This window comes from Apaloderma vittatum, unplaced genomic scaffold, assembly GCF_000703405.1.
Source record: "Apaloderma vittatum isolate BGI_N311 unplaced genomic scaffold, ASM70340v1 scaffold6312, whole genome shotgun sequence".
Classification (NCBI taxonomy): Eukaryota; Metazoa; Chordata; class Aves; order Trogoniformes; family Trogonidae; genus Apaloderma; species Apaloderma vittatum.
This window is the reverse complement of record NW_009705183.1, coordinates 14121-37785: the sequence shown is the minus strand read 5'-3', so window position 1 is coordinate 37785 and position 23665 is coordinate 14121. Positions and strand designations below refer to the sequence as shown.

General features: G+C 37.5%; 1 protein-coding gene across 1 annotated transcript in view; it reads left to right on the top strand.

Moving 5' to 3' along the window:
- The window catches only part of OLA1 (Obg-like ATPase 1), a 99336-nt gene extending 78604 nt beyond the window's left edge, over window positions 1–20732 (top strand). The window contains exons 7-10 of the mRNA XM_009865297.1: window positions 12855–12995; window positions 13685–13781; window positions 15858–15980; window positions 20208–20732. Coding sequence (XP_009863599.1) covers window positions 12855–12995; window positions 13685–13781; window positions 15858–15980; window positions 20208–20309 — 463 coding nt within the window. The 3' untranslated portion in view covers window positions 20310–20732. The remainder of the gene's footprint in view (window positions 1–12854; window positions 12996–13684; window positions 13782–15857; window positions 15981–20207) is intronic.
- Window positions 20733–23665: the final 2933 nt, after the last annotated feature.

The following is a 23665-nucleotide window of genomic DNA, read 5'->3' as shown; positions in this document are numbered from 1 at the left end:
ATCTCTAAATTACTGTAATCCCTCCTCTGCATTCAGTACAGAACCAGTTATTGTTGGTAGCGACACAGTATAATGACTTTCATAAATTAATTAAGGTAGGTTTTTTAACAGTAGCTGATTGTTTTGCACTTAGTATTGAGAGGCTGTGCACAGAACCTTGCTGCTGCCTTGGGCCGAAAACGTTCTGCTGATTTCCAGCCTGCATTTTTCCATGGTTGGCTTATTTCATTGGTGGCTCTGGCAACTTTATCCTGTGGATTAAATAGTGTTTTATCTAATTGGTGTTTACTCCAGTACTTATTTAAAGTAGGCATTATCAATTTTATCTCTTTCTCTGTCATTTACATGAGGTTCCCTTTCCTCTGATAATCTTAAACCTGTTCTGAATTTAGCTGTCTGCAGCTGCACGTAGTACTCCATGTGCTCTCACAAATACTGTATATGCCCAGGTAATGCATCCTGTCAGACAAAGAGAAGAATTTCCGGTAGGATCTGTAGATTATTACGCTTTTCCCTGTTGCATTGTCTTGGTGGCTTCAAGTTGCTCCAAAGAGAACTAACCCATCATGATCCCCTGTCCATGTCTCTTCCAGTTGATGATGCCAGTGATGGCTTTCCTTTAGGAGTGTCTCCTGCACTTGTACTGAATGTAAACTTTGCATGCAATCAGTGTTTGTGTCAAGGTTGTTAATGTGTTTAAAGGAGATCAGCCCTAAGTTTGAGCCCGGTAGAACTTGATTAATGATTTCCTTCAACACCAATTTCCTCTGTTAAGAGATTCAGTGCATTCGTCAGTACACGGTCTATACAAATCCACTTCCCTCTCTTTTTTTAGCACACTGTCAGATACTTCATACGTGTATTTCTGCTGCATAGAAAATAATATGTCGTATGAATGAGAGAATAAATTTTATCAGGGCATGCTTTATTTTATCCTTTAAGCCAAATTACTTGTGCTTACCAAGGTTATTTTCTGTGATCATTCCTTCTTTGATGATATCATTGCTTAACCACACTAAGTCAAAAATAGCATTTTATTTGTCGATGCAGTTCCTCTTTGGTGGAAAAATGTCCCAGAATAACTGCCCACTATGATTTTTTTAGTGTTTTTCTTTTGGCTAGATCTGCTTTTAACCATATATTACTTACTAGGGCTCTTGCCAGTTGAGCAGGCCTTTTCCAAACTTAAATTCTATGACACTCTTGAAATAGGAGCTGGTTAATGTTTTAAATTTCAATGACAATGCCCATTTATGTCATAGTGTTGTAGTTTTTTTCTTTTTCAGTGTAACTATAGATCAGACCACATTCCTTATAGTAAATCCCATGCGTATTTGAACTACTTTTAACAAGTGAAATGATGTGATATTTAGCTACAGAGGAATGTCAAAAACAATGCATTTATGTGATATGAAAGATTTGCAAGCGCAAGCTAGCAATTGATAGTAATATTATAATTAGCTCTTTATACAGCCTGTTTTTTATTCATGAACATTTTCATTTATGTTGACAACTATCACATATGCCACCACACATGGAGCCTTTTCTTTACTCAGAAGAGACTGCACATGAATTAGTATGTTTTTGGTCTTACGTTCTGATTTTCTATTGAAAAGCATTTTCTGGGCCAAGTCACAAAAATTAAAGTAGCTTGCATTTTAGGGATTTTTTTTTTTGATTCTGTTGTTAGTGCTTAGTGTTTGAAAGGGTAAAACTTATCACAGGCCACTCTAACTTCAAGGTGAAACTTCTCCATCAAACAGTTCTTTGTTGTTAAAATTGCTGGGGGCGTTGAATGCATCCAAATTCCATAATCAATAAGAAAATTATGATAGGTAAACTAGTAGTTTTATAATAAATCAAACTTTAGTTTTGTGTTTGCAAATAAAAATGTTTTGTACACACCCACCCACAGAATAAGAGTATTTATTTCTGACAGAAATGTACTTTGTTATTCCATTTGCAGCCATAAAAATCTTTGTTTCTAACAGATCTTTTACAGTCTGTCAGATAAATGGAGTGTAATTTCCGCCACTCATCCAGATACTTATTCCTACTTCTGAAAAAAATCAAAGGTAGTGTTGCCCTAGGACAAGCATGTTTTAGTAGGTGATGCAGATATTGTTAATTTTTTTCATTTCACCATATTTTAGACAGGTGAAACAGACTGTGTCTGTAGATGTGAACTTGTTTCAAATTAGGGAAGTGCATTTCATACAAGACATCTCTGCACATTGTGAACATCCTTAACTCATTCAGTGTTTTTCTTGGACATGGACATGTTCATATGACAGTACAGTATGTGCTGTTGTATTTATTAGACAATTTTTTGGGGAAGTGTAGCTCAGCAGGACCTAAGACTGAGGCACACCACATGATTTTATGAAAGCATCTTAGGTGCTTAAGGTCAGGGTTAGTTTCTGAAGCAGCCTGTGAAAAGGGGGAGATGCGTTAAGAGCGAGCAGGAGCCCTAATTTAAGTGCTCCGAGTCGCCTTCAGAAGAGCCTCCTGCTTCATTAACTGTATGTAAGGAGCAGAGTGAGATTAGGTATCTAAATTAGGTGTCTGAAATTAAATCTTGTGTACTTTGAGTTGCTATACTTTGAATATTAACCATTCAACTAAATAACTTAATTGTTATACTGACACCTTAGATGGTGTTCTTTCTCTGGATAAATATCAAAGTTAGTTTCTGATTTATTGAGTAGCGTGTTCCAGTCTAATAACAAGTTTGATCTTTTATTCATAAACACCCCCCTGCAACTTAGTCCAGTATCGCCAGCTTCTACAATTCTTATTACTACTCTCATTAAAATTGTTTCTTCAAATGTTGCTTGTACTTTTGTGTGATCACAAAATGTTAGGTTTTGGTAATGGTCCGAGGGGGCGGAGGAGTAACTAGAGTTTATTATTTTAAGTCAGGTGATCTTACTGTGGTAATATTTGACTCTTGCAATTTTAGCACATAGTTTTTAACAGCTGGTGGAGGGAGGAAGAAGGCATTCATGTGAATTCTGTGCCCTGGAGACGCTTTGCAATTAAGATCACACAGACTAATTCTGGAGAAGTGAGGAAGGCATCTCCCTCTAACATGTGTGAGCAGGAAAAATGATATTTCATTAAGAGATGGGGCAGGGGGGCAATATTCTGACCCAGTTTGTTTAGGTTTCATTAAACTGTTGTGTGACATTAGCAAAAGCAAAATTAATACATATTGTAGTCTGCATTTGAGTTTCTCATTGCAGGATTTTTAATAAGCACTATATATTCCCAACTACTCTTGGAATATATTCCCAATTACTCTTTACAGAGTCTTATTTCAAGTATTATTAGTATATATTTATTTCATTAAATGTGATTTTTATCTAGATCGTATTTTTTATTTGAGAATACAAATTAAAAAAATATTTCTGTGATTCTCTGGTCATATTTTTTATTTGGGAATACGGCTTTGTATTTGCCTGTGTACACACAGCTCGTAGAAGAATCAAAGACTATAAATTTAAAATGGTGATGTTCATCATGCATTTCATTTAAAGTTTCTCTTGTTAAAATGGCACCACGTTTTTTTTGATAAAATATTCTATATATGCATGGCTTCTACTTTTTTAATAGGATTACATATTTGAGACTTTGCTGTAGTCGTGTTGATATGAATTGTCTTACTCTTTTTGTACAGGACCCTTAAGAATACAGTTTTTCTTGTGACATAAGAAGCCAGGTCAAGAGACAAAAGTTAAGATTATCATGCCATAATGTGAACCTGACTATGGAATAGGGATTCTTTGTAGTTGTATCTCAGTCACCATAATTTTGCATATGTTTTCTCACTGAGATTTGCTCCCTCTGCTATAATTCATGAATGAGCATTTGTTAAATTATTTTTTCTAGTTTTCAAGGTAACCTTTCAAAACTTTGCATTTTAACATTTTGTAAATGATAGCAGAAAGAACGACAAGGCGTGACTTTTCAAAGGCATCTTTTCTGTCTGGAGTATCTGTGCTGCTGGTGGAGCCTGTTATGCCTGTGACTATGAAATGTAACGGGCATAGTTGATGCAGTTGCATCAGTAGTGCAGTCTTGACTGTGCTTGATCCTTGCTGACAACAACAGCCATGCCTTTTTTATAATTTTTTCTTCTTTTTTAAAAGTTAGACGGAATTAATGTTTTGATTTGGCAGACCAGGGAGAACGAGAGAGTGTAAGCCTTTCACGTACCAGCAGGTGCTACAGCAGCAGCAGTGTAGTACCGTTTCCGTTACTGCTTAAGTCATAATTGGTTTTGATCACCATATGGGGACCATGATTTCAATAAAGAGATATTACTGAAGTCTTGAAATTATGATCTTAGAGGTGAACGTTTGAAAAATGGATTTTAAGATCTTTACTCTGCAAATGATGCTTCTTAGAAATGTTTAAAATACGGTTACCTTAACTGACTTTTTGTTAGGTGAAATTTGCTGCATAAGGAACTGAAAAATCTTTTTTTTACTGGGACTTTTGTGCAGGTTAGCAGAAAAAGTAATTCTGGATTGTTTTACCTCTTTTTCTCTATCTTTCTACCATTTTGATATTGTTTAATTTCAACTTGGTCTTAGACCATAGGTTGATTTTCCTTTTATGCGTTTTTTATTTCTCCTAGTTATAGAAGTATTTTCCATTAACTATCATCTGTGCTCGATTTGCAGGTAATACTCTCTTCTCTGTTAGCGTTTCTTTCACAGTTCCAACATCTTGCAAACCCAAAACAGCTTAAAAAAGTTTCACGTTAATTAAGCCAAACCTTTATATGAAATATGTTCAAGAAGTGGTCAGTAGTATAAAGTTATAAATTGTTACGTCCTTATGTGTGTTTGACATACCATCAAACAGCAAATGTTTCCAGGTAGCTTTCTAGACCAGATAAACCAAGAACTGTATACTACTACCATATTATGTTAGACAGTTTGTTAACAGAATTATAACTTGAGGGCATGAAGTGCTTTCGTGTGAATTTCCAGAATATTGCCTTCATTTACTTTTTTTCCCCTGTTGACTAATACTGTTTTCTGCCTTGAAGAGTCTGTTTTTAAGTGATCTTCTATACAATAAATTTTACTCAGGAGTCATCCCATATAAAAGCATTCTTCAATGATAAACATCAAAATTCCTGACTGAACTTGGTTTCATGGCATTGCTCTTTTTTGGATGGTGGGCTTGCTTAAGGTACTCATGTCCTTAACAATCCTGCACCAACCTTCAGTTGTGTTGGTACCACCAGTTGTAAGGAAACATGGGGAAGTAAATTGGTCCAGCTTAAAAGAAAAAGGGTGGGGAGGTGGGCTGTGAAAGAAATACATTCTCCCTCGCAAAACTGCTTTTTGCCAGATTATATTTGTTGGCAAACAGCTGGAGTATGCCTCCAGGGAGTGCTGGTCACATCCCTGCTCCGTGCACAGCTGGGAGCAGAAAAGCAAGTGTAACATCTGGATGGATGAGGAATGGGATGAGAAGCTTGTGTGCAGATCGTGAAAATGGTTTTTTAGAATCTGGGTTGCAACATGAACAAAAATAGTAGGTGCAATACTAGTCACCCCATCTAACAAATGACTTTGCAGAATTATAGAGGCTTTAAGACAATAGCCATGACAGAGATCAAGGCCCTGGAAAAACTTGCTTTGACACACATGAGGCAGAGAGCCTGGGAGTACTTACGTTTCAAAGGAGAATGTTAAGGAAAGTTATAAACCCATCTGTAATAAACGGCAAAGGACCGTGTTCATCAGAAACTTCTTTTCTCGGTACAGTATCAGTTAAAAAGTGTGAAAACTAGATCTGGTAGAACGGAATACTTGATACGCCTATTCTGTCTTAAAATTCATGAGTCATGGAATGAGTCACAAGTCCCCGAAAATGTTGTGATAAAGAATTTTAAGGATTGTTCCACTGCATGTTTCAAAAGCTCAGGTCAATCTGTGTTGGAGGTGTGAGGGCCATTTAACATGTGAGAGATGTTCTCCACGTTCCACCTTGGTCTCATCTGGATGCAGTGACTAAACACTGGGGGGGATAAGGACTCTAGGAGTGTATGGAGGAACTTAAAGCATCACCGATACACAGGATAAATGAAGTTCTGAATTCCTGAACCTCTTGTCCCAAGGGGCTGAGAGAGGGAGCCGGGGAGCAGCCCAGCATGTGGAGGCTGTGCTTTTGTTTTGATATGTTACTAGAAAGTATTTGTGGGTGGGGCGTGGGAAAGGGCCTTTTGAAATCTGAAGACTGCTGTGTTCCGCCTGGAGCCTGGGAACGTAGTAAATATCGCTGATAATTTGAAACGAGATTGCCTAGGTCAGCAGCAGGTACTCCTAAACCTTATGTAGATTTGTCTTCTGCATAAGAAAGTACCTTCTTAATGTTTTCCTGTGTAGTCTTCCTTTCTCTTTATGTAGTGCAAGAGGAAAGAAATCCACTAAAAAAGGCAGGCAGCAATAACAGTTACAGTGTGTTAAACTGTACAGCAGAGTACTATCTGTGCTTTCTGTTTCCCATTCTGAACTTCTGCCACTGACCTTTTTTTATGATACAAAATTATTATATACATTGATTTCATCACTATGATCATTCCATTATTTGTTGATTCTCTACATTTGTAATGAAAGCTTACTAAGGATGTGAATGCTTCTTGCTTATGTAAGAATACCTATACGTGTTCCTCCACGTGCACGTACAGCACTGAGAACAGTGGGACCTGGTATTTGTGGAGTCTCATGCTAACACAACAGAAGGGAAGGAAGACACCCGTGAGCTGTGTCATGCAGTACTGGTGCTTAGGTAAATTAAATCTTCCCCTCCCTTCCCACCAAATCAACTAAACCTAGTGGTAGTTAATGGTTGTCATAGTAGAAAGGTTTGGGTCCTGGCAAAAAAAAAATTGTTGCCTAATTTATCATCATTTTAGATGTCTTTTGGATAATGGGTGAGGCTTCAAAAGACAAAAGAAAGCCCCAAAGAGGAAGGAAGAATCATCGTAGGAATCATAGAATGGCCTAAGCTGGAAGGGACCTTAGAGATCATTTTTAATCCAGCCTCCCTGCCGCCAGGGACGCCACCTCTTGACTAGATCAGGCAACACATGGGGACCAAATGGGAATCGAACCCACGACCTTAGCGTTGTTAGAACCACGCTCAACTGACTGAGCTAACTGGCAAGACATCTCTAAGTCAGTGAATTTCTAATTTCAAGAAGAACGTTGGACCAATTAATCTGGTTTTAATCACCTAGGAACAACCCCATTGTCTTCATAAATTCATACTGGCTATTTATTGCAAGTCTAAATTGGCAGATGACTCTTCTGTTTGTCACAAATTTAATGGTCTTGCATATAGTGAAAAAATACACTTGATTACATATTGGGATTTTTATTAAGCCTCTAAAGATTTCAATGCTTTGCAACATTCTCATAAACAAACTAGGAAGTATTGGCTACATAGAAACTACTGGAAGTTGAGCGTGCAAGACTGGTTGGAAGGTAATACACAGAGCATAGTTATCAGCGGTTCACTTTCCAAATGGAAGAATATCTCATTATGAGCTCTGCAGAAGCAGCTTCTGGTTGAATACTGTTACGTGTTTCCATTAATGAGCTGGATGATGAACATTCTTGTTACATCTGTAGATGACCCCAAGCTAGGAGATGTCCAGGAATATATAGAGCAAAATTACAATTTAGGAGCATCTCAAGAAATAGAAGAAATCATTAGGAAAAAAAAGAGCTACTGTGCAACTTCTGAGAAAGATTTTATGCAGGAATAATCAGCTGCGCAAATATAGTCTTAAGAATAGCTAGTCAAGCAGGGTCATATAGTAAGCTATAAACTGAGCATGAGGTAATGTTACAGTGCTGTCACACAAAAAGCAAGTGCTGTATTGGGCTTTGTAAACAAGAGGATCACCTGAAAAAATGTGTGAGGTAATCCTCTCACTATTTTTTATGCTTATAAAATATTATTATTGAGAGCTCTGAGAAATGCGTTAGGTACTGTCAGCTTCCAGGAACTTTTAGGCCAGTTGGAGAGAGTCCAGAAAAAGGTTCAAAATTAGAAATAATATGTGACTTATAAAGAAATCTCAAAATGAAAGAGACCTCAGTTTTTAAGTATGTAAAATGCTGCTGTAAAGAAATAGCAAGTATGTGTTCCTCATCCATAGTGAATAGATTCAGTTAAACTAATGCATTTAAATTACAATAAAGGTGTCTTAAGCCACACATAGGGAAAAGTTCTCAACAGTGGGGAACAAAGCACTTACCAGATGGAGGTGCTCGAAACTGCCAACAGGAAGAGCCTGTTGGAATTGCTCGGTCCTCTTGTTCTTGCTCTTATCTGTAGACTTTTTTTTCAGTCTTTTTTATATTTTGATGTCTTAGTTTAGTCTTATTTCATTATTTAAATCTGTGTCTTTCCTTCTTGTGGTGCTGCCTGGTATTTTCTTCTTCCCTGCAGACTGTTCTGCTTCTGCTGATTTCTACTTGTAGTTCAGGTGTTGAACAGAAGAACAATTGGTTCTCTTCCATGAGGTAGATGGGTTTTTTTGGTCATGCTTGCACAAAAGCTGGCTTTCACAAACCACCTTCCTTTCCAGGGTCATTTTTTCAGATCGCTTTGTCTTACAGGTGTCCCCTGAGCTTAAATACTCTCTGCAGCTTTTCTTTTCCATCACTACTTGAGATTTCCACCTGAACTCTGTCTCTGTTCCCAGCTGGATCTTCCATGTGAAACTCAAGTATCGATTTGTAGTTAATGTACCTTCTGCAACTTTTGTACCTCTTTATTTTGGTTTTTGTTTGAGTTTCTTCGGCCTCAGGAGCCATCACCATTTTAAGGGGAAGGCACTCCCTTCTGCACAGCTCCTCTTTCTGGTGTTCTTTGCCTTCTCGGTGGGTGCCCTCAGTTTTAAACCTGTCTCTGTGGTCTGTTCCACATTCCAGTTTAGGGTCAGGAGTTAACTCTGGTCCTTGTCTTGGTATTCAGCACTTAAAGTTACTGGCTTTTTTGTTTACTCTTTTCTTTGTCAGGCTAATGCTGAGTTGAAAAACTGGAACCCCCTTAAATGATGCCTTCATGGAATTTTGGAATGTAGTAATTTTGGAATGTAGTAATTTTGGAATGTAGTAGTGTCGAGAAAACATGTTGGTCTTTTTTGAGTTAGTAAATATGCTGACATGCTTTTGTCCTTCCTCATCTGCTTAACAGCCAACTGGAACAGTGGTGGGTGGAAGCAAGCATCTTAATTCCTCTGGCTGCTTTCCCTGGTCAGAATTTTCAGTGTTGCCTTCACTTGCAAGTTGTTCAGATCTGGTTTTGTTCTTTTGTCAGGTTTCTACACAGTTGTCTTCTTGATCAAGTTTTCAATTGAAGTTTTATTTAAGATTTTCTTTTTACCATCACAGGATGAATCGTTGTGTTACTGTCTCTTGGGTCTTTATTTTTTTTTTCTAGAAAGGACATTTTGTCCATTTGTGGCAAATAGAATCGATTTCAATTCAGGAACCCTCTGTAGCTGCTGTTGGCTCACTTCTCTCCACGGAGCCACTGGGAGGAAAGAACCAAGCCCCTCAAAGGGGGGATGTCCAGAAATGCTCCAAGAGACCCCTAACTGTTATTACTGTGTAGAACTAGAATAAGCCTTTCTTCCTTATGTTTTGTAATCAGAATTCAGTTTAACTCCCCTAATAACAGCATTTTTAGCACCCTAATTCAGAAAAAGAGTATTTTAAAATGGTTTTAGTGTGTACACTATTTCCACGTAGTTTTCACTTTGTTGGGAAGGGCTTTCATTTTGAGCTCTTACTGTTTCTTAAAGTAGTTTCAGTTGTTTATCATGGTCATTGGTTCTGGCAGTTCTACTGTTGGTGGTTTGGAGTTTTTTTACTTCTCATTTTGTTACATTTTAGTGTTTTGTTTGTTGTATTTTTTAATTGATTTTCTTAAATGTTAATAGTCTTTTCTCTCAACCTAAAATGCAATACCTTCCGTCATTCGTTATTAAGTATAGCATGAAATAATGGAGAGATGCTCCAAGATTTGCTTATCTTAACAGAGACCCAAATGAGTGTACTAATACTGTCCTTTAACAGACGTACAGCATTTCCATGGAAAAATTATGTGCTCAAATAAAATGGACTTTGACATTAATTGTTGCCATTTGTTAAGAGAATTTTATTTTAGCACACCTGGTTATCCCTAAGTGGAAAATGAACTTGCATTATTACTTTACTCGCTATTAGTCAATCCTTTTTACTTTGGGGAAAATTTCATTTAGAAATATATCAGTGTTTATGTTTGAGTGTTTTCTTTTTTGTTTTGTTTTGTTTTCTTCATTTTGATCACCGTTAGGGGAATTCCTTGGTACTTTCTAGTAATTCCTGTGACATTGAAAGTCACAAAAGTGACAGACTCAGGGAGAGAACCTGACTGTCTGTACAGAGTGGGGTGCAGTACCTTATTCTTTCAGTGAGGCTGTAGCAGGTCTGATGTCAGTCACTTCGGAGACCTTTAGACCTCAGTGCTCATTTATTGCTAAAATGTACCAGCTCTGCTCCTGCATTATGAAGATCATCTGTCAACACTTTGAGATATTCTCCTTTGTTATTAAGCTTGTGATGCTCTACACTGTCAGGTTTTTTGCCAATTATAGTTAAGGTACAATGGTGTATTCACTGGATCAAAGTCTCACACTGGCGGTAGAGGAATGATTTGTAAGTCTTTATTCATCTGAATTGTACAATAGAATACCTGAGGAATGCAAATAATCCCTCTAAGGACTCAATAGAAAAGCTGTTAAAATGACAGTCTAAGACTATTATTATTCTGAATTGGTGTTTTAGCCAAAGTAATTATTTCTTATCTTGTTGTTCCACAGTAGTTCTTAGTTTATTAGTTATGATGACCATGTTTACTAAACAGAATTTGAATCTGATTTTTAACATTACTTTCACGTTCATTCCACTTTTTCAAGTTCGTATGTTACATTCTCTCTTTTACTTGGTGCATTATTTAATAAGTTCGGAGACCAATGTTAGATACTTTCTTAAATGGGAAAAAAAAAAAGAGATGTATACACAGATGTTGAAGTACACTTAGGAATAATAGTTCCATTTCTAGATACGTTTTCTGTAATATATCAGCATTTATAAGCTCTAAAGTTTGATATCTAGTTTGTTAGTCAAAATAGATTAGTAAACTACAGATGTCAGTTTTCAAAGTACTGTTAGATGTCACGTGTCACGTTCAGAAATGCACCTTAATTGTGATTTTCAGTTCAGATGTTTCTGAAGGCAATAGTGTTTCAGTATCAGTCCTGGATACCAGGCTATATTTTCATTGGATAACTGGAGGAAAAAAACATTAGTATAATGAGGATTGAAAACCACTGATGGGGTATTTACATAAGTAAATGATGGAAGACCAGCCTTATATAACAAATGTGTGAAAACTGTTGAGTGAACTTCCATATTCTTTGTCCCATCCAAAACCCTACTCAGTGGGCCATGCACTTAATCTCATAATAGCTCTGATCCTCTGCTATTTTCTTTGACAAATGTGTGTTGATGAACTTGTGGCTCAGTTCTTTTTTTTTCTTTTTTCTGAAGTGACATTTGCATTGATTATTTAAAGATTTGCAGGCCACACTTTCAAAGCACTTTAGTATAATAGCAGTTAAAACCTTAGTCTAAGTCTTGGAGATTAGCAGGACTAAGAAAAAGAACTGGCGAGCGTAAAACTCTGCACTTGGATGTGGTTGCTTCAGGTCTGAAATGCCTGTGGCACCCAAAGTACTGTATTTTGATTCTTAGTGGACAGGGCATATTCCTGTGCTGCTTGAGGTTTCTTACTGGGCATGCAGAGTCGTCATTCTTATTGTTCACACCTGTGCAGAAGGAGTGCCCTGTAAATAACATTGGACTCCTTGCAGATGATTTATGAATGTTTCAAATTTAAAATAAATAGTACTTGCAGTCATGAATGTGATGCCCGCGTTTAAAGATTGTTAAAACATTAGCTATTGTTGTAATGATTTTCTTCCTTTTAACAGGATATTGAACATACAAAACCTAACAGCATAAATGTGTAGCTCTAAATTTGTAGTTTCGTTCAGCTAAAAAATTACATTAGCTGTACAGCAAACTATTACTGATGCTACCAGTTACTGAAACTGAAGAGAAATTTGATTCCTCATTTAAAAATAATGATAGTGTATTACCTGGAAGCTTTGTCCTGGGAAGACAGTAGAAAGCATGAGAAACTAGTAGAAACGCGGCCCTTTGTGGCGTATGCCATAGCTAGTGAATAATCAGGGCTCAGAGAAAAGAGTGCTGCTTGCTGTCAAGGAGTTTATAGAGTGCCGTGTTCTTTTCTGTCTGCTAATGTAAGCTGCTCTAGCCATTGAGATGCTTTTTTTAAAAAAAGAAAAAGAAAAGAAGTCAGAGGTAAATCTGAAGACCCCCCAGTTTTCCACATTTGATAAATATCACTCTTACAAGTCTCAGCAAAATGTGCATCCACAGATCTGCACAGTTAGCGTTTTAGATTGCAAGTATTTAACCTCTACCAAAACCCTAGTTATTGTCTCAAATTATGCCTATTTCTGATAGATGAAATGCCAAACAAAAACCAAGAAACAGTGAAATGTTAATGGAGTACACCTGAAGCAATTGCTGCCTGTTAATGCCTTGACCTTGGAAAGCAATACACAAAAAGATGGCATCATAAAACCGTGCAATTCTTATGAATATGTATGTGCTACTTGATAATAATGAATGTGGTACAGCCATGCATGCACTACAAGATAATGTTGTGCCCTTTGTTGTCTACAGGTTGATAAAAATTAAAGAGTGGGTGGACAAGCACGACCCGGGTGCTTTGGTCATTCCTTTTAGTGGGGCCTTGGAACTCAAGTTGCAAGATATGAGTGCTGAGGAGAAACAGAAGTATCTGGAAGAGAACATGACACAAAGGTTAATTAGCATTCATTTTCACTACACTTTATTATCAACTATTTCCTTGCAGTAATTTAATTGCTTGCGCTGATAGAATAATAAATGACAGAGTAATTACCATTATAAAGAGAGAATCTTCTCCTTTCTTTACCATGAGACAGAGTGAAAAGATTTATTTTAAATTAAGTTTTTAACTGTCATCTGTCATCTCTGTACAGTGTTTTAATTATAACATAGGTATTAGTTATGTATATTTTTGAGAAGGAATGATCACCAAAACTATTTCGTCATCCATGGGGAATAGGGACGGTGGAGAAAATTTTGCCCTAATTTTCCTGAAGAACTGTAATAAATTGTTTCGATATTGAATTTCAGTCGAACACTTATGCTTTCGTGACCTGGAGTCCTGAGAACTGTGTGAGACCAAAAGCACTCCTTGATAGGGCGATGTAAATGTATCCCGAATTTCTGTAGCCAGCCGAATAAACAAATCAAAATACTGTCCTTATGATTCTGCAGTAAAAATAGTAGTTCTTCTGAAGAGAATTCAAAGAAAAAGGCTACTGCGGTTATTGCTGTGTTTAAAAGTAGACCCGGTGTCTTCAAAATACGTGATGTCTTTCCGTGGAAATGGATTAGTTGGGGCATTTAGCTGTTTTACGTGTTGTATAAGTTGAATGAATCGGATTCTTTTTTTTTTTTTTCAGTGCTTTAGCAAAGATCATTAAGGCTGGATATGCAGCACTCCAACTAGAATACTTTTTCACCGCAGGCCCAGATGAAGTGCGTGCATGGACCATCAGGGTAAGATTCATACTTATTCATCAGCTCTATCCAGTTCCACACTATTGAATTCAGATTGATATCACTGACTTTGAAGTTTGTCATGGTGGCGGTTAGCTAGTCATTACAGATGAGGTTTTTGTCCAGGATAACTTTAATTATTTGTGAGCTGCTGAACAGTGAAAGTGGAGCCGCATTGATTGAGGCAGGTAACAATTGATTCTGCCTATTACATAGTCTGAATTTCTTCATCCTGTAGGATCTGTCTACCCTCCTCCTGTGGTCAGAGATAAGACGTACCAGTATTGTGCTTGCTTAATCTGTGTGACTGGGTTTGTCTGCAGTGAAATTGATGTTGCTTTTCATTTTGTATTCACTAAGTTTGTTTGGGTTGCGGATGGTTCATTCCTCCTTTGCTTTGCTCGGATTACATTTTCAGCAATAAAAGCAATATAACATCATTATATTCCTCATGGATACACAGTTGGGCTCAGAAACCTAAAATCAGTGTGCAGCAATTCAGGTCTTTTACTGGCTTTAATATTTAGACCTAGTTTATTTTGGTAGTTTTATATGTTTATCCAGGAACTTACGTAATGCCTAAAATTATATTACGCATTTTAAATATTGATGTAGAGCGATTATAGCCATAGAGATTGACTAATTTATTCCCAGAGGACTGAGAAGAGCTGAGCTCTAGTGGTTTGTCTTTGAATGCCATTGAATGCAAATATGCTATAATATAAAGATTAGGATTGAAAAATATTTTAAAATTCTATCTTAAAAATTACAAAAATGTCAGCTTTTGGAGGTCCAGATCCATCACTGAGGTTTTATTTTTTGCATCAGTGTATTTAGTGCAGTGCAGTGAATTTCAGTGCTGCGTTTAATTTCATTCAATGGATTTAATTAGTTTTCATTAATCAACATGATTTCTAGTAAACTTGTATTTTTTTAATACTGCTGCAAATGTTTGTGTATATATTTCAGCACACTAAACTTTTTTTCCTAAAAGCACATTTATTTTTTTTGCCTTTTAATCCCATCTCCTTTTACATGATAGCTGCTAGCTAAAGTCCCTGAAATAGCTACCAAAATAATATAAAAGCGCAAGTTCTCTTGCTCTGATTCTTGCCATAGTTCTTAAAAGCACATTCCGAAACTGCTATTTTCAGTCAGAGGAATGCTTGCTCCTTATTAAAAAATTTGAAAGCTGTTTTATCTTAAGACTGATTGTAAGTATCTTTGATTTAATGTGCAAAGATATTTAGTCAGGTAAGCATCAGTGAGTAGCCATATTAACCCAATATATCTTTTATTGTAAAAACTGTGCTTTACAGTGTCAGACTCCTTAGCACTTTAACATGCTTTATTAAGCAGCCTTTAGGTCACCATTATTTCTCAAATTTCTTGCCATGGTTGTATGTGCACAGAATGTATGTGCTTGTAATTTATAACTGCATGCAGTTATATTGCATTCTCCTCTATTGCATAAACTTAAATTATCTTATAATACTTGGCTGTGATTTTTCGGGGTTTTTTTAGTGATTCAGTTGTTGACATTTTGGTAAGAATACTCGTTTTCCTCTATATTAGGCTTAGTAGAATTTTTCTGAAATAAAAATAAGCTGGTAAGAAGGGCTTCAGATCCATAAATCATTTTTGAATACAAATGTGGTTTGCTGGTGAATGTTATCATTTAATTGAAATTATTTGGACGTTAAGTAAAAGTCGTGAATAATTCAGATTTTAAAGTTACTTAAAAATCTTTATTTTCCTCACTTCTGCATGGAGAGCTGAGGATCGAAGTGACTCTCGCAACAAAACACAATCGTAGCTTCTAAAATCAATACTGCTGTTGATTTCTATTAGGAAAAACAAAGCTGCCCTTCGTTAATATCGGTTGGTTTATCTGTGGTGAAGGCATCTATCCCAATGTCCCAATATGGAGAATTACCCAGCTCTGTGTGTGACATTTTAACTGATACGAAACAAAGTTTCAGCAGATCCTGAAAGCGTATCAAAAAGGAGAAACCTCTTTGCTGCAATCAATCTCCTTAAATGCAATTAATTTTCTCCTGGTCTTTCGTCTGACAGAAAGGGACGAAGGCTCCTCAGGCTGCAGGGAAGATTCACACAGATTTTGAAAAGGGATTCATTATGGCTGAAGTAATGAAATATGAAGATTTTAAAGAAGGAGGTTCAGAAGCTGCTGTCAAGGTGAGCTCCCCATGTTTTTCTTCTCCCATCTGCCATATGTGCTATTTTTTCATTTCAAGTCTGTTTTTCACTGGGAAGAAGCTCTTGATGCTAAACAAATCTTAACAGCCACTTCTAGCAAATCTGTTTTCACCTTTTACTTAAGTAGGAATGCAACTATTTCAATATCCAGGATATGACAGCTCACTGATTAAATATCAACACTAAGGCTAAATGCTAGGCTAATTTTTTTTTAAGTTGGTGCACAGAAATTTAAAAGCTTTAAAATTAACTTGGTTTTTGAAATACCAAATTTTTAAGATGAAATAGCAGATTTTTTGAACTACCTCTAAAAGGAAGTACGAGGAACACTGCAACTATTTCAATATCCAGGATATGACAGCTCACTGATTAAATATCAACACTAAGGCTAAATGCTAGGCTAATTTTTTTTTAAGTTGGTGCACAGAAATTTAAAAGCTTTAAAATTAACTTGGTTTTTGAAATACCAAATTTTTAAGATGAAATAGCAGATTTTTTGAACTACCTCTAAAAGGAAGTACGAGGAACACAGAAAATCTGTTTCTTCTAATAGTATCTCATCTTGTGTTGAGTTTGCAGGGAAGGCATTGCAAATGTGTAACGCAAATGGTGAAGAAAATATTGTAGTATAAAAAAGTACCTTTTTTCTTTTTTTTTCCTTTACAACATTAGTAGATTCCATTTCTAGGCTCTGATAGCTGTAATTAGAGTAATAAACTTTGCCATTTCAGTATTTATTTCAGTCGCCCTTTGATATCTTCTTAAAAAATGCTGTGCCTTACTTGGATTGTTCAGGATGCCAGTAAGAGTTGTGTGTAGTCCATGAAGGTGTATTGCAATAGATGAAGCTTCCTAGCTACTATCTACTGAATAGACAGTGAAAATACTTAATGAGAAACTTTTTTCTTGAGCTCGCACTTCTTTGTAGTGACACTTGTATTCAGCATGAGTTTTATCTGCTTTCTCAACACTAGAGGGCAGAGACTGATTGGGTGCCCAAAGTTGTGCCCTTCTTGCAGCTGACAAATTATATCTGATTTGAAGTTATTAAATATGAAATGAACTTGTACATGGCAAAAAAAATGTCATAAGAAAAGCTGCTGTTCTCTGTGTGGCCAATTGCATCATTTCCACCTTCTTTAAGCAGAGAAACTTCCCTTTGTTTCATTCATAGTTGATTTCTGATTTGGCACTTTTGATGATTTGTTGAGATTTGTGTTTTATAAAATTGCATTTACAAAGCACGTGAGTTTGATTAAATCAGTCTCAGTATTTGAAGGTTCCTGCACACTATAATGTGTTAAAGAATTTAAAAGGTTCAGCTTTATTGTTTGCTGTTTCACAGCTTGAAAGGTATGCAAAACTATGATTTCAAATTCAGGTTATTCTCAGTGGTATCACTAAGGAAGATCATACTGAGCAGCGGGACTTTAATAGGTTTGTTTGAAACCCAGGAAGTGAGGGGAAAAAATCCCAGTATAATTGGTTCGTTGCAGCATGTGAACTGCTTTATGAAAAGGGAAGTAGAGTTGTAGTTGTAAAGTGAAACCACAGCTATAAATAAATCTGATATTCTGCAGTCAGAAACCACTTTATGTAACCAAGGTTCAAATCTTGCCAGCAACAGTTTTTGATGCTCAAATCTGAGTGTTTTCCCTGAGAAGCTGCATCAGTTAATAGCTATTAAATTATCTGTAAGTATTTTGCCTATACATTTTTATTGGCTTTTCACAATGTGACATTCTAAACATCAAGCTTCCATGCTCAAATTCTGTTCAGTGATCGAAATTTTACTGTTATTGAGGTATCTGTAAAGCGAGCATATTTGCATTCGTCACTTAGTTTTAAATCAAGGTTAGGAAAAAACCCTTGCTCCTAGAAAAATGTGTTCTATTACTTCAGTCTTTTCTAATTTGCATTTAATACACCGTTCCGTGCCATACACAATACTAATCACTTTTATATTGCTGGCAAATTTCAAAATTAAATTTGGGAGCTTTTAGGAGTCAGCCGAAATAACAGCGGTAATGGGGAGTTGCTTGCTTTGTGTGTTATCAAGTTGATCGATTTTTAAGTTTGATTTTGTGTGTGTCTAACACCAGTACAGCATAACTAATTTAATGCCAGTGCTGTGAACTCTACACTGAATAGCTCTGTGTGGGCTTTGTAGTCTACAGGGATATCACATTATTAGCAATCATATCTGCTTAGGCAAAGCTGGCTTCTACAGATGGCTGCTTTCAAGTGCAAATGAACTGGTTAGACGTGTCTTGTTTAATACATACTCAAGATTCACAAATGGGTATTGATTTTTTCAACCAGTGTTTCTGATAGCAATGGAAATGGATTAAATGGTCTCCAGAGAATTTAAAGGAACACTGTCACTTTTAATTAACTGTAAACTGGTAACAAAAATACATAAACTTGCATCGGTGTGTCAAAATGTATTTAATTAAAGAAGTCTTTGCCACTTTGACAACACGCAATAGCATGGGAAAAACATAATCCGCATTGTTACTTTGTAGAGGTCAGGTTTTTGTACAAATATTTGTAAGTAATAAATGTATTCGACTGTAAAATGTCTCTATACCTGTGCCTGCAGCTTATGCTTGCTGATGATTTTTACAACGCTGTTTTATTAGTGTTTATGCCATCAATTAGTCTAATTACTCTTGACTTTGAGCATTATTAGGATCTTCAAAGGAAAGAACTACTAAGTCTGCTTGAAAGTAAGCCTTTTGTAGTCTAAACAGATTTCCGGGGGTTGGGGGGAAATATAAAAACATTTGCAAAGTAGTTTTTATTATTTATCGTTAGTATCATGTGGGATAAGGTCAGCTACTGTTGCACTACATCCTTATCGTCGAGGCTGTTCTATCTGTGATTTTCTGTAGGCTGGCATCACTAGTGGCCACATTTAAATACGGAATGACAGCAGCAAGGTTATCGAGCTTCTAAATTCCTAGACAGCAACGTGGGGAAATGCGTCGCTTTACGGAGTGGATTTTGTGGAAGAAAGGTGCCCAAGTTAACTATGTACCATTAATCTGATCTGTTCTGCTGCAACTAAGGTCGTTAGTTAACAGCTTTCCTGTAATGGGATCTTAGCGTGGCACCACTGTGACAGTGTCATTGAGAATAATGGCACAGTGAGGTCTTGTATGGAAGCACTTTCTCCTGCAAGAGGAAACTTCAAAACAGGAATGATTATTGAACTAAAGCGGAAGCTCTCAACTTTTCCATATTGTAGATCACTTTTCAAGATAAATGCTTCTGCAGACCACCTCCCGCCCAGTCTGTCAGTCCTAACGCCTCAGCTTCTCTGTAGCCTCAGTAATACCACGTTTAATTACGATGAGACGAAGATAGAAAAATACAATAATAAATTCTAATGCAGAGAGTACTGATGTTTAATATATTCCTTGCCTACTTTCTGCTCTCCTTGACTACAGCATTTTCATAATGAATTTCCTTTTCAAGTCTTTGGTCTGTGTGCTTTCTCCTGTACCCTGGTTTCATGACCTATCTGCTCTTATATCTGTCCTTCTGAAGCAAATTTATTCTAAAGGAAAATTCCAACAGAAAAACGGAGCCTGTATTTTTGTGCGTCTCAGTCCTTTATTATCTGGGCACGAGCAGGCGAGAGCTCTGCACAAAGCACGAGGCGTGTACAGTTGTGACTTTCGCAAAGCGCTCAGTGGCGTCCGTAGCTTTGACAGTACTCGCTTGTCCAGCCGCTCGGGAGTGGTTCGTGTTCCAGTTTAACAGCCACGCAGCCACGATGCAAACTGTTGCCGATCGCCCTTTCCAGCAATTTTTTTTGACAGTGTTTGCCATCTGCAGGTTTTTTAGAGGAAGAAAAAGAAAGCTCCAAAGCCATGGAGGGGGGAAAGAAAAAAAGAAAAAAAAAAGAGTTGTTTTAGTGTCCTTTATCTTGAGACTTGCCAGGATTGACGGATTTACCGCTATGTAGTGCAGGTGGCATTTAAGCGCGGCTGATTCAGTGGAAGTTAAATTAATTTTACATGTATTTTGTATGTATGTAAAACCAAATTATGTCTAACTGAGGAGCATTGTGGCTGTCGAACTCTGAAGCTGAAGTAGTACTCTTTCTTTACCAAAATGCGTTTAAATAATTACAATTTGAAAATGCTGCAAAATGTCTAATGACATAACCCATTTTCCTTTTGTCTGTTCTATTTACAGGCTGCTGGAAAATACAGACAACAAGGCAGAAATTACATAGTGGAGGATGGAGATATTATCTTCTTTAAATTTAATACACCTCAACAACCCAAGAAGAAATGAATATCAGATGTTGTTCCTTGCTCAGAAATAAACTGTGCTGCTTCAAGAAGCATATGAATTTTTATTTAGGATGGAATATCTGGAAACAAAAAGCATACAGTTTCTACCTAGGGAACCTCCCCTCCCCCCAGTGAAATTATTCTTGTTTATTTTGAATTAAAATATGGCACCTCCAGCAAACACGCAAGTTCACTAAATGTGAACAGCTTTGCATTTCAAACGATTAAGACCCTACTCCAAATTGTAGAAGCTTTTCAGGAACCATATTACTCTCATGATACTTCATTAATCTCCATCATGTATGCCAAGCCTGACACGTTTGACAGTGAGGACAATGTGGCTTGCTCCTTTTTGAATCTACAGATAATGCATGTTTTACAGTACTCCAGATGTCTACACTCAATAAAACATTTGACAAAACCAGCCTTGGTGTGTTTGGGGATGTCTGTATTGACTGACTGTGGTGTGCTGAATGCGATACGGCACCTGGTGGATGCTGATTACAGAATTTTAAGACGTGTATGGTACAGTAACTGGCAGTGTGGGGCAGCTGCAATTGTATCTCAAAAGTGAGTCTTTCATGGGAATCAGAAGATTAGGATGCCAATGATTTGTCTCAAAAAAGTTAATGAATTTGTAGCTGGACATTCACTGAAAGATGATAGTAAGGATAATAAGAACGATGCAGCATAAATTATTTTTATTGGAGAGAGGAAATATATGTAGAAAAATCATGTTTTCTCTGGGACTGAAGCTTTTTTGTTCAAATCATTTTGAAAAAGTATTTCCTTCTCACCTTGAAAATATTAAATTGTGGAGGCTGAAGCAGCAGTGCCTGATGTTGTGTATGGTCCTCTCGGGTCTAGCTTTCAGGCCAGGGAAGGGTGACACACGCAGGTGGTGGTGTGGTGGTCACGCTGTGCTGCATAGGTGTGTCGTTCTGCTGAAACAAGGTCACAGCCCTGGGTAGTTTTTCATCCCCTTAACCGTGAGGGTGAGCTAGCCTCTTTGGGTAACACAGAAGAATACATTGTTGGCAAAAACAAAACCAAGCTTGTACTTTAAATGCCAGCTGTAGAATTGTCCTTCCTTGTGGTGCGTTTCATGTATTTAGAACAGCCCAAATTTTTTTGAAGTGCCCGTGGCTTGAGCTGCAGATTTGCCGGGGTCAGGGCTGGGGTAGGTGCTGATGTTAGCTTGTGGCTCATTGGCGTGCTGGATGTCTTGTGTCACTGTGATAAATTTGCTTGCTATAAACTTTGAAAAGGCAACTTAGCGCTGGTAAGCTCACTGCTATGTCAAAGACGTAGGAGCACTGGTCGCGTCCTGCTGCGAGGCTTCCCCCGAGGCGCCGCCTTTGAGCCTTGTCGCTCATGTCTGAAAGAGTAAAACGTGGATCAGCCAGAGCCACGAGGCTCGTTGTTGGAAAGTTGGCATCATGCCTTTAACTGCACCGAGGAGAAAGGGGGAGGGCAGATGACTTCAGTACATAGTTGTTGATTTTGTTTTTAAAGAGCATCTCCTTTCTTCGTGGCAGGAGGGGGGAGAGTACTGTGAAGCTGGGAAATTAGGACTTCAGATGTTTTGGAAACCTTTTAAATTCTTTTTTGTGTTGTCTGCCTGGCGTGGCTAGCATTTGTCCTTGGCATTATTTTGATGTTACATAATGGAGAGAAGATTAGGACTGCCAAATCTTGTGTTAAAAGTTCAATCCAAAAAGGAAATGGAGCCTACCTGTTTCTCTTGGAAGTCAGCGAGGTGCTGGTAACAGAGAAGGGCTCATGCTGGGTTTTAGACGCAATGAAAGGTGAGCGAGGAGTGGAGTATATGTGTTGGTGAAAGAGAAGTAACTTCTTTACTGCACTAATACCCACTGAAACATGTTCTATTGTCCTGTCTGAAATTCGTTCTGGTTTCCAAAATATTCCCATGCTCCCTAATTATGACATGTAAGTGAAGGAGTTGTTAGAAAAGGCAGCACAATTAATGGATTTCTTTGTATTTCTGCATCTCTGAGTTATGTATAATAAGCCATATTTGTTTAGATTTGAATGTGTGTACTTCATGATTCCTCCCTGTTCTAAAAATAAAAATAATTTTAAAATTAACTAATTTATTCTTCATAGACAGGGGATTTTTTTGGAATTATTACAATATTCTGAGAATAGAAAATGAGCTTAAAACATTTGCCATATCTTTAAAAATGCATATTCTATAGCATTTTCTGCTTCAACTTATTAACTTGCCCAAACAGTTTACCTCTTCAGCTGTTTTAACTAATGTTCTTTTAACTACCAAAGCTAATCAATTATTCCAGAATAAAACCAAGTTTTATTAAAAAAAGAATAATCTGATAAGCTCTGTTACTCTTATCACTGTTTACTTATGCCAGCTGCCACATTAAATATGTGCAGCCTGTGTTTTTCCTCAGTGAGTCTATGCATTTAAGATGTACAGCTCCACTAAGAAATTGTAGGTACGCGTAGCAAGTTTTGAGCACTCTGTTTTAGATAGAATTGATTTAACTTGAGCCAGGCACGTACTATTTATGCATTTCAACCTGTACAGGTGACTCCAGGTGCAGTGTATCCATCTTGCTCACGCTTGCTATTTAAGGGGAGAAGTGAACTGTGCCTGCTTGCTCTTTGCTGTCAGTGACCTGTACTCCCTGGGGAGGAGGATGGTGAGCAGAGACATTTTGTTTCTCCAGGTGGAGAGAGGTGAGAAAGCATCGTATTTCGAAATACTCAAAGTAGGAAATTTTGCAGAGGAGGAGGAGCACTAAACCTTCCTCTTAACTTGCATTCCTTAGTGTCCAATAGCCATGGTGTTGCTGGCACGTTTCTGAGATAAAACAAATGGAAGCCTGACAGGGGAATCGCTGCCACCTGTCTCCAAACTGACCGAAAGGGAGTGCCTGAAGGTGCTGTGGAGCTGTTGGGCAGAGCAGCTGTGCCTGCGCTGGCACGTGGGGTGACTTCGCAAAAGGAGACCTGGAGAGTGAAGCGCTTGGCACCAAGGACCCGGTGTCTCCAGGGCGTGTGTTTGAGGGGCTGCTGTTAAGCGAGAGCAGTTTTCACTTCAATCTCAAGAGAACCAGTTTGCTGTAAGATACCCAAGGGATAACCAGTTTGCCTGCTGCAAGACTCGTGTGCAGTGCAGAGCAAGGGAGGGTGTGTGTAAGAGGCACAATCAGGGGATTTGATTTTGAATTAAGGGCTTGCTGCCCACTTATGACCAACAGCAGTATCTAGGTGCTGTGCTTGGGCACCCCGATACATGGTATCTCAGACCATTACGAAGCACAAAGAACAGAAATTTAACCTTTTGAAGACTATTTGCACCCAGATACCTCT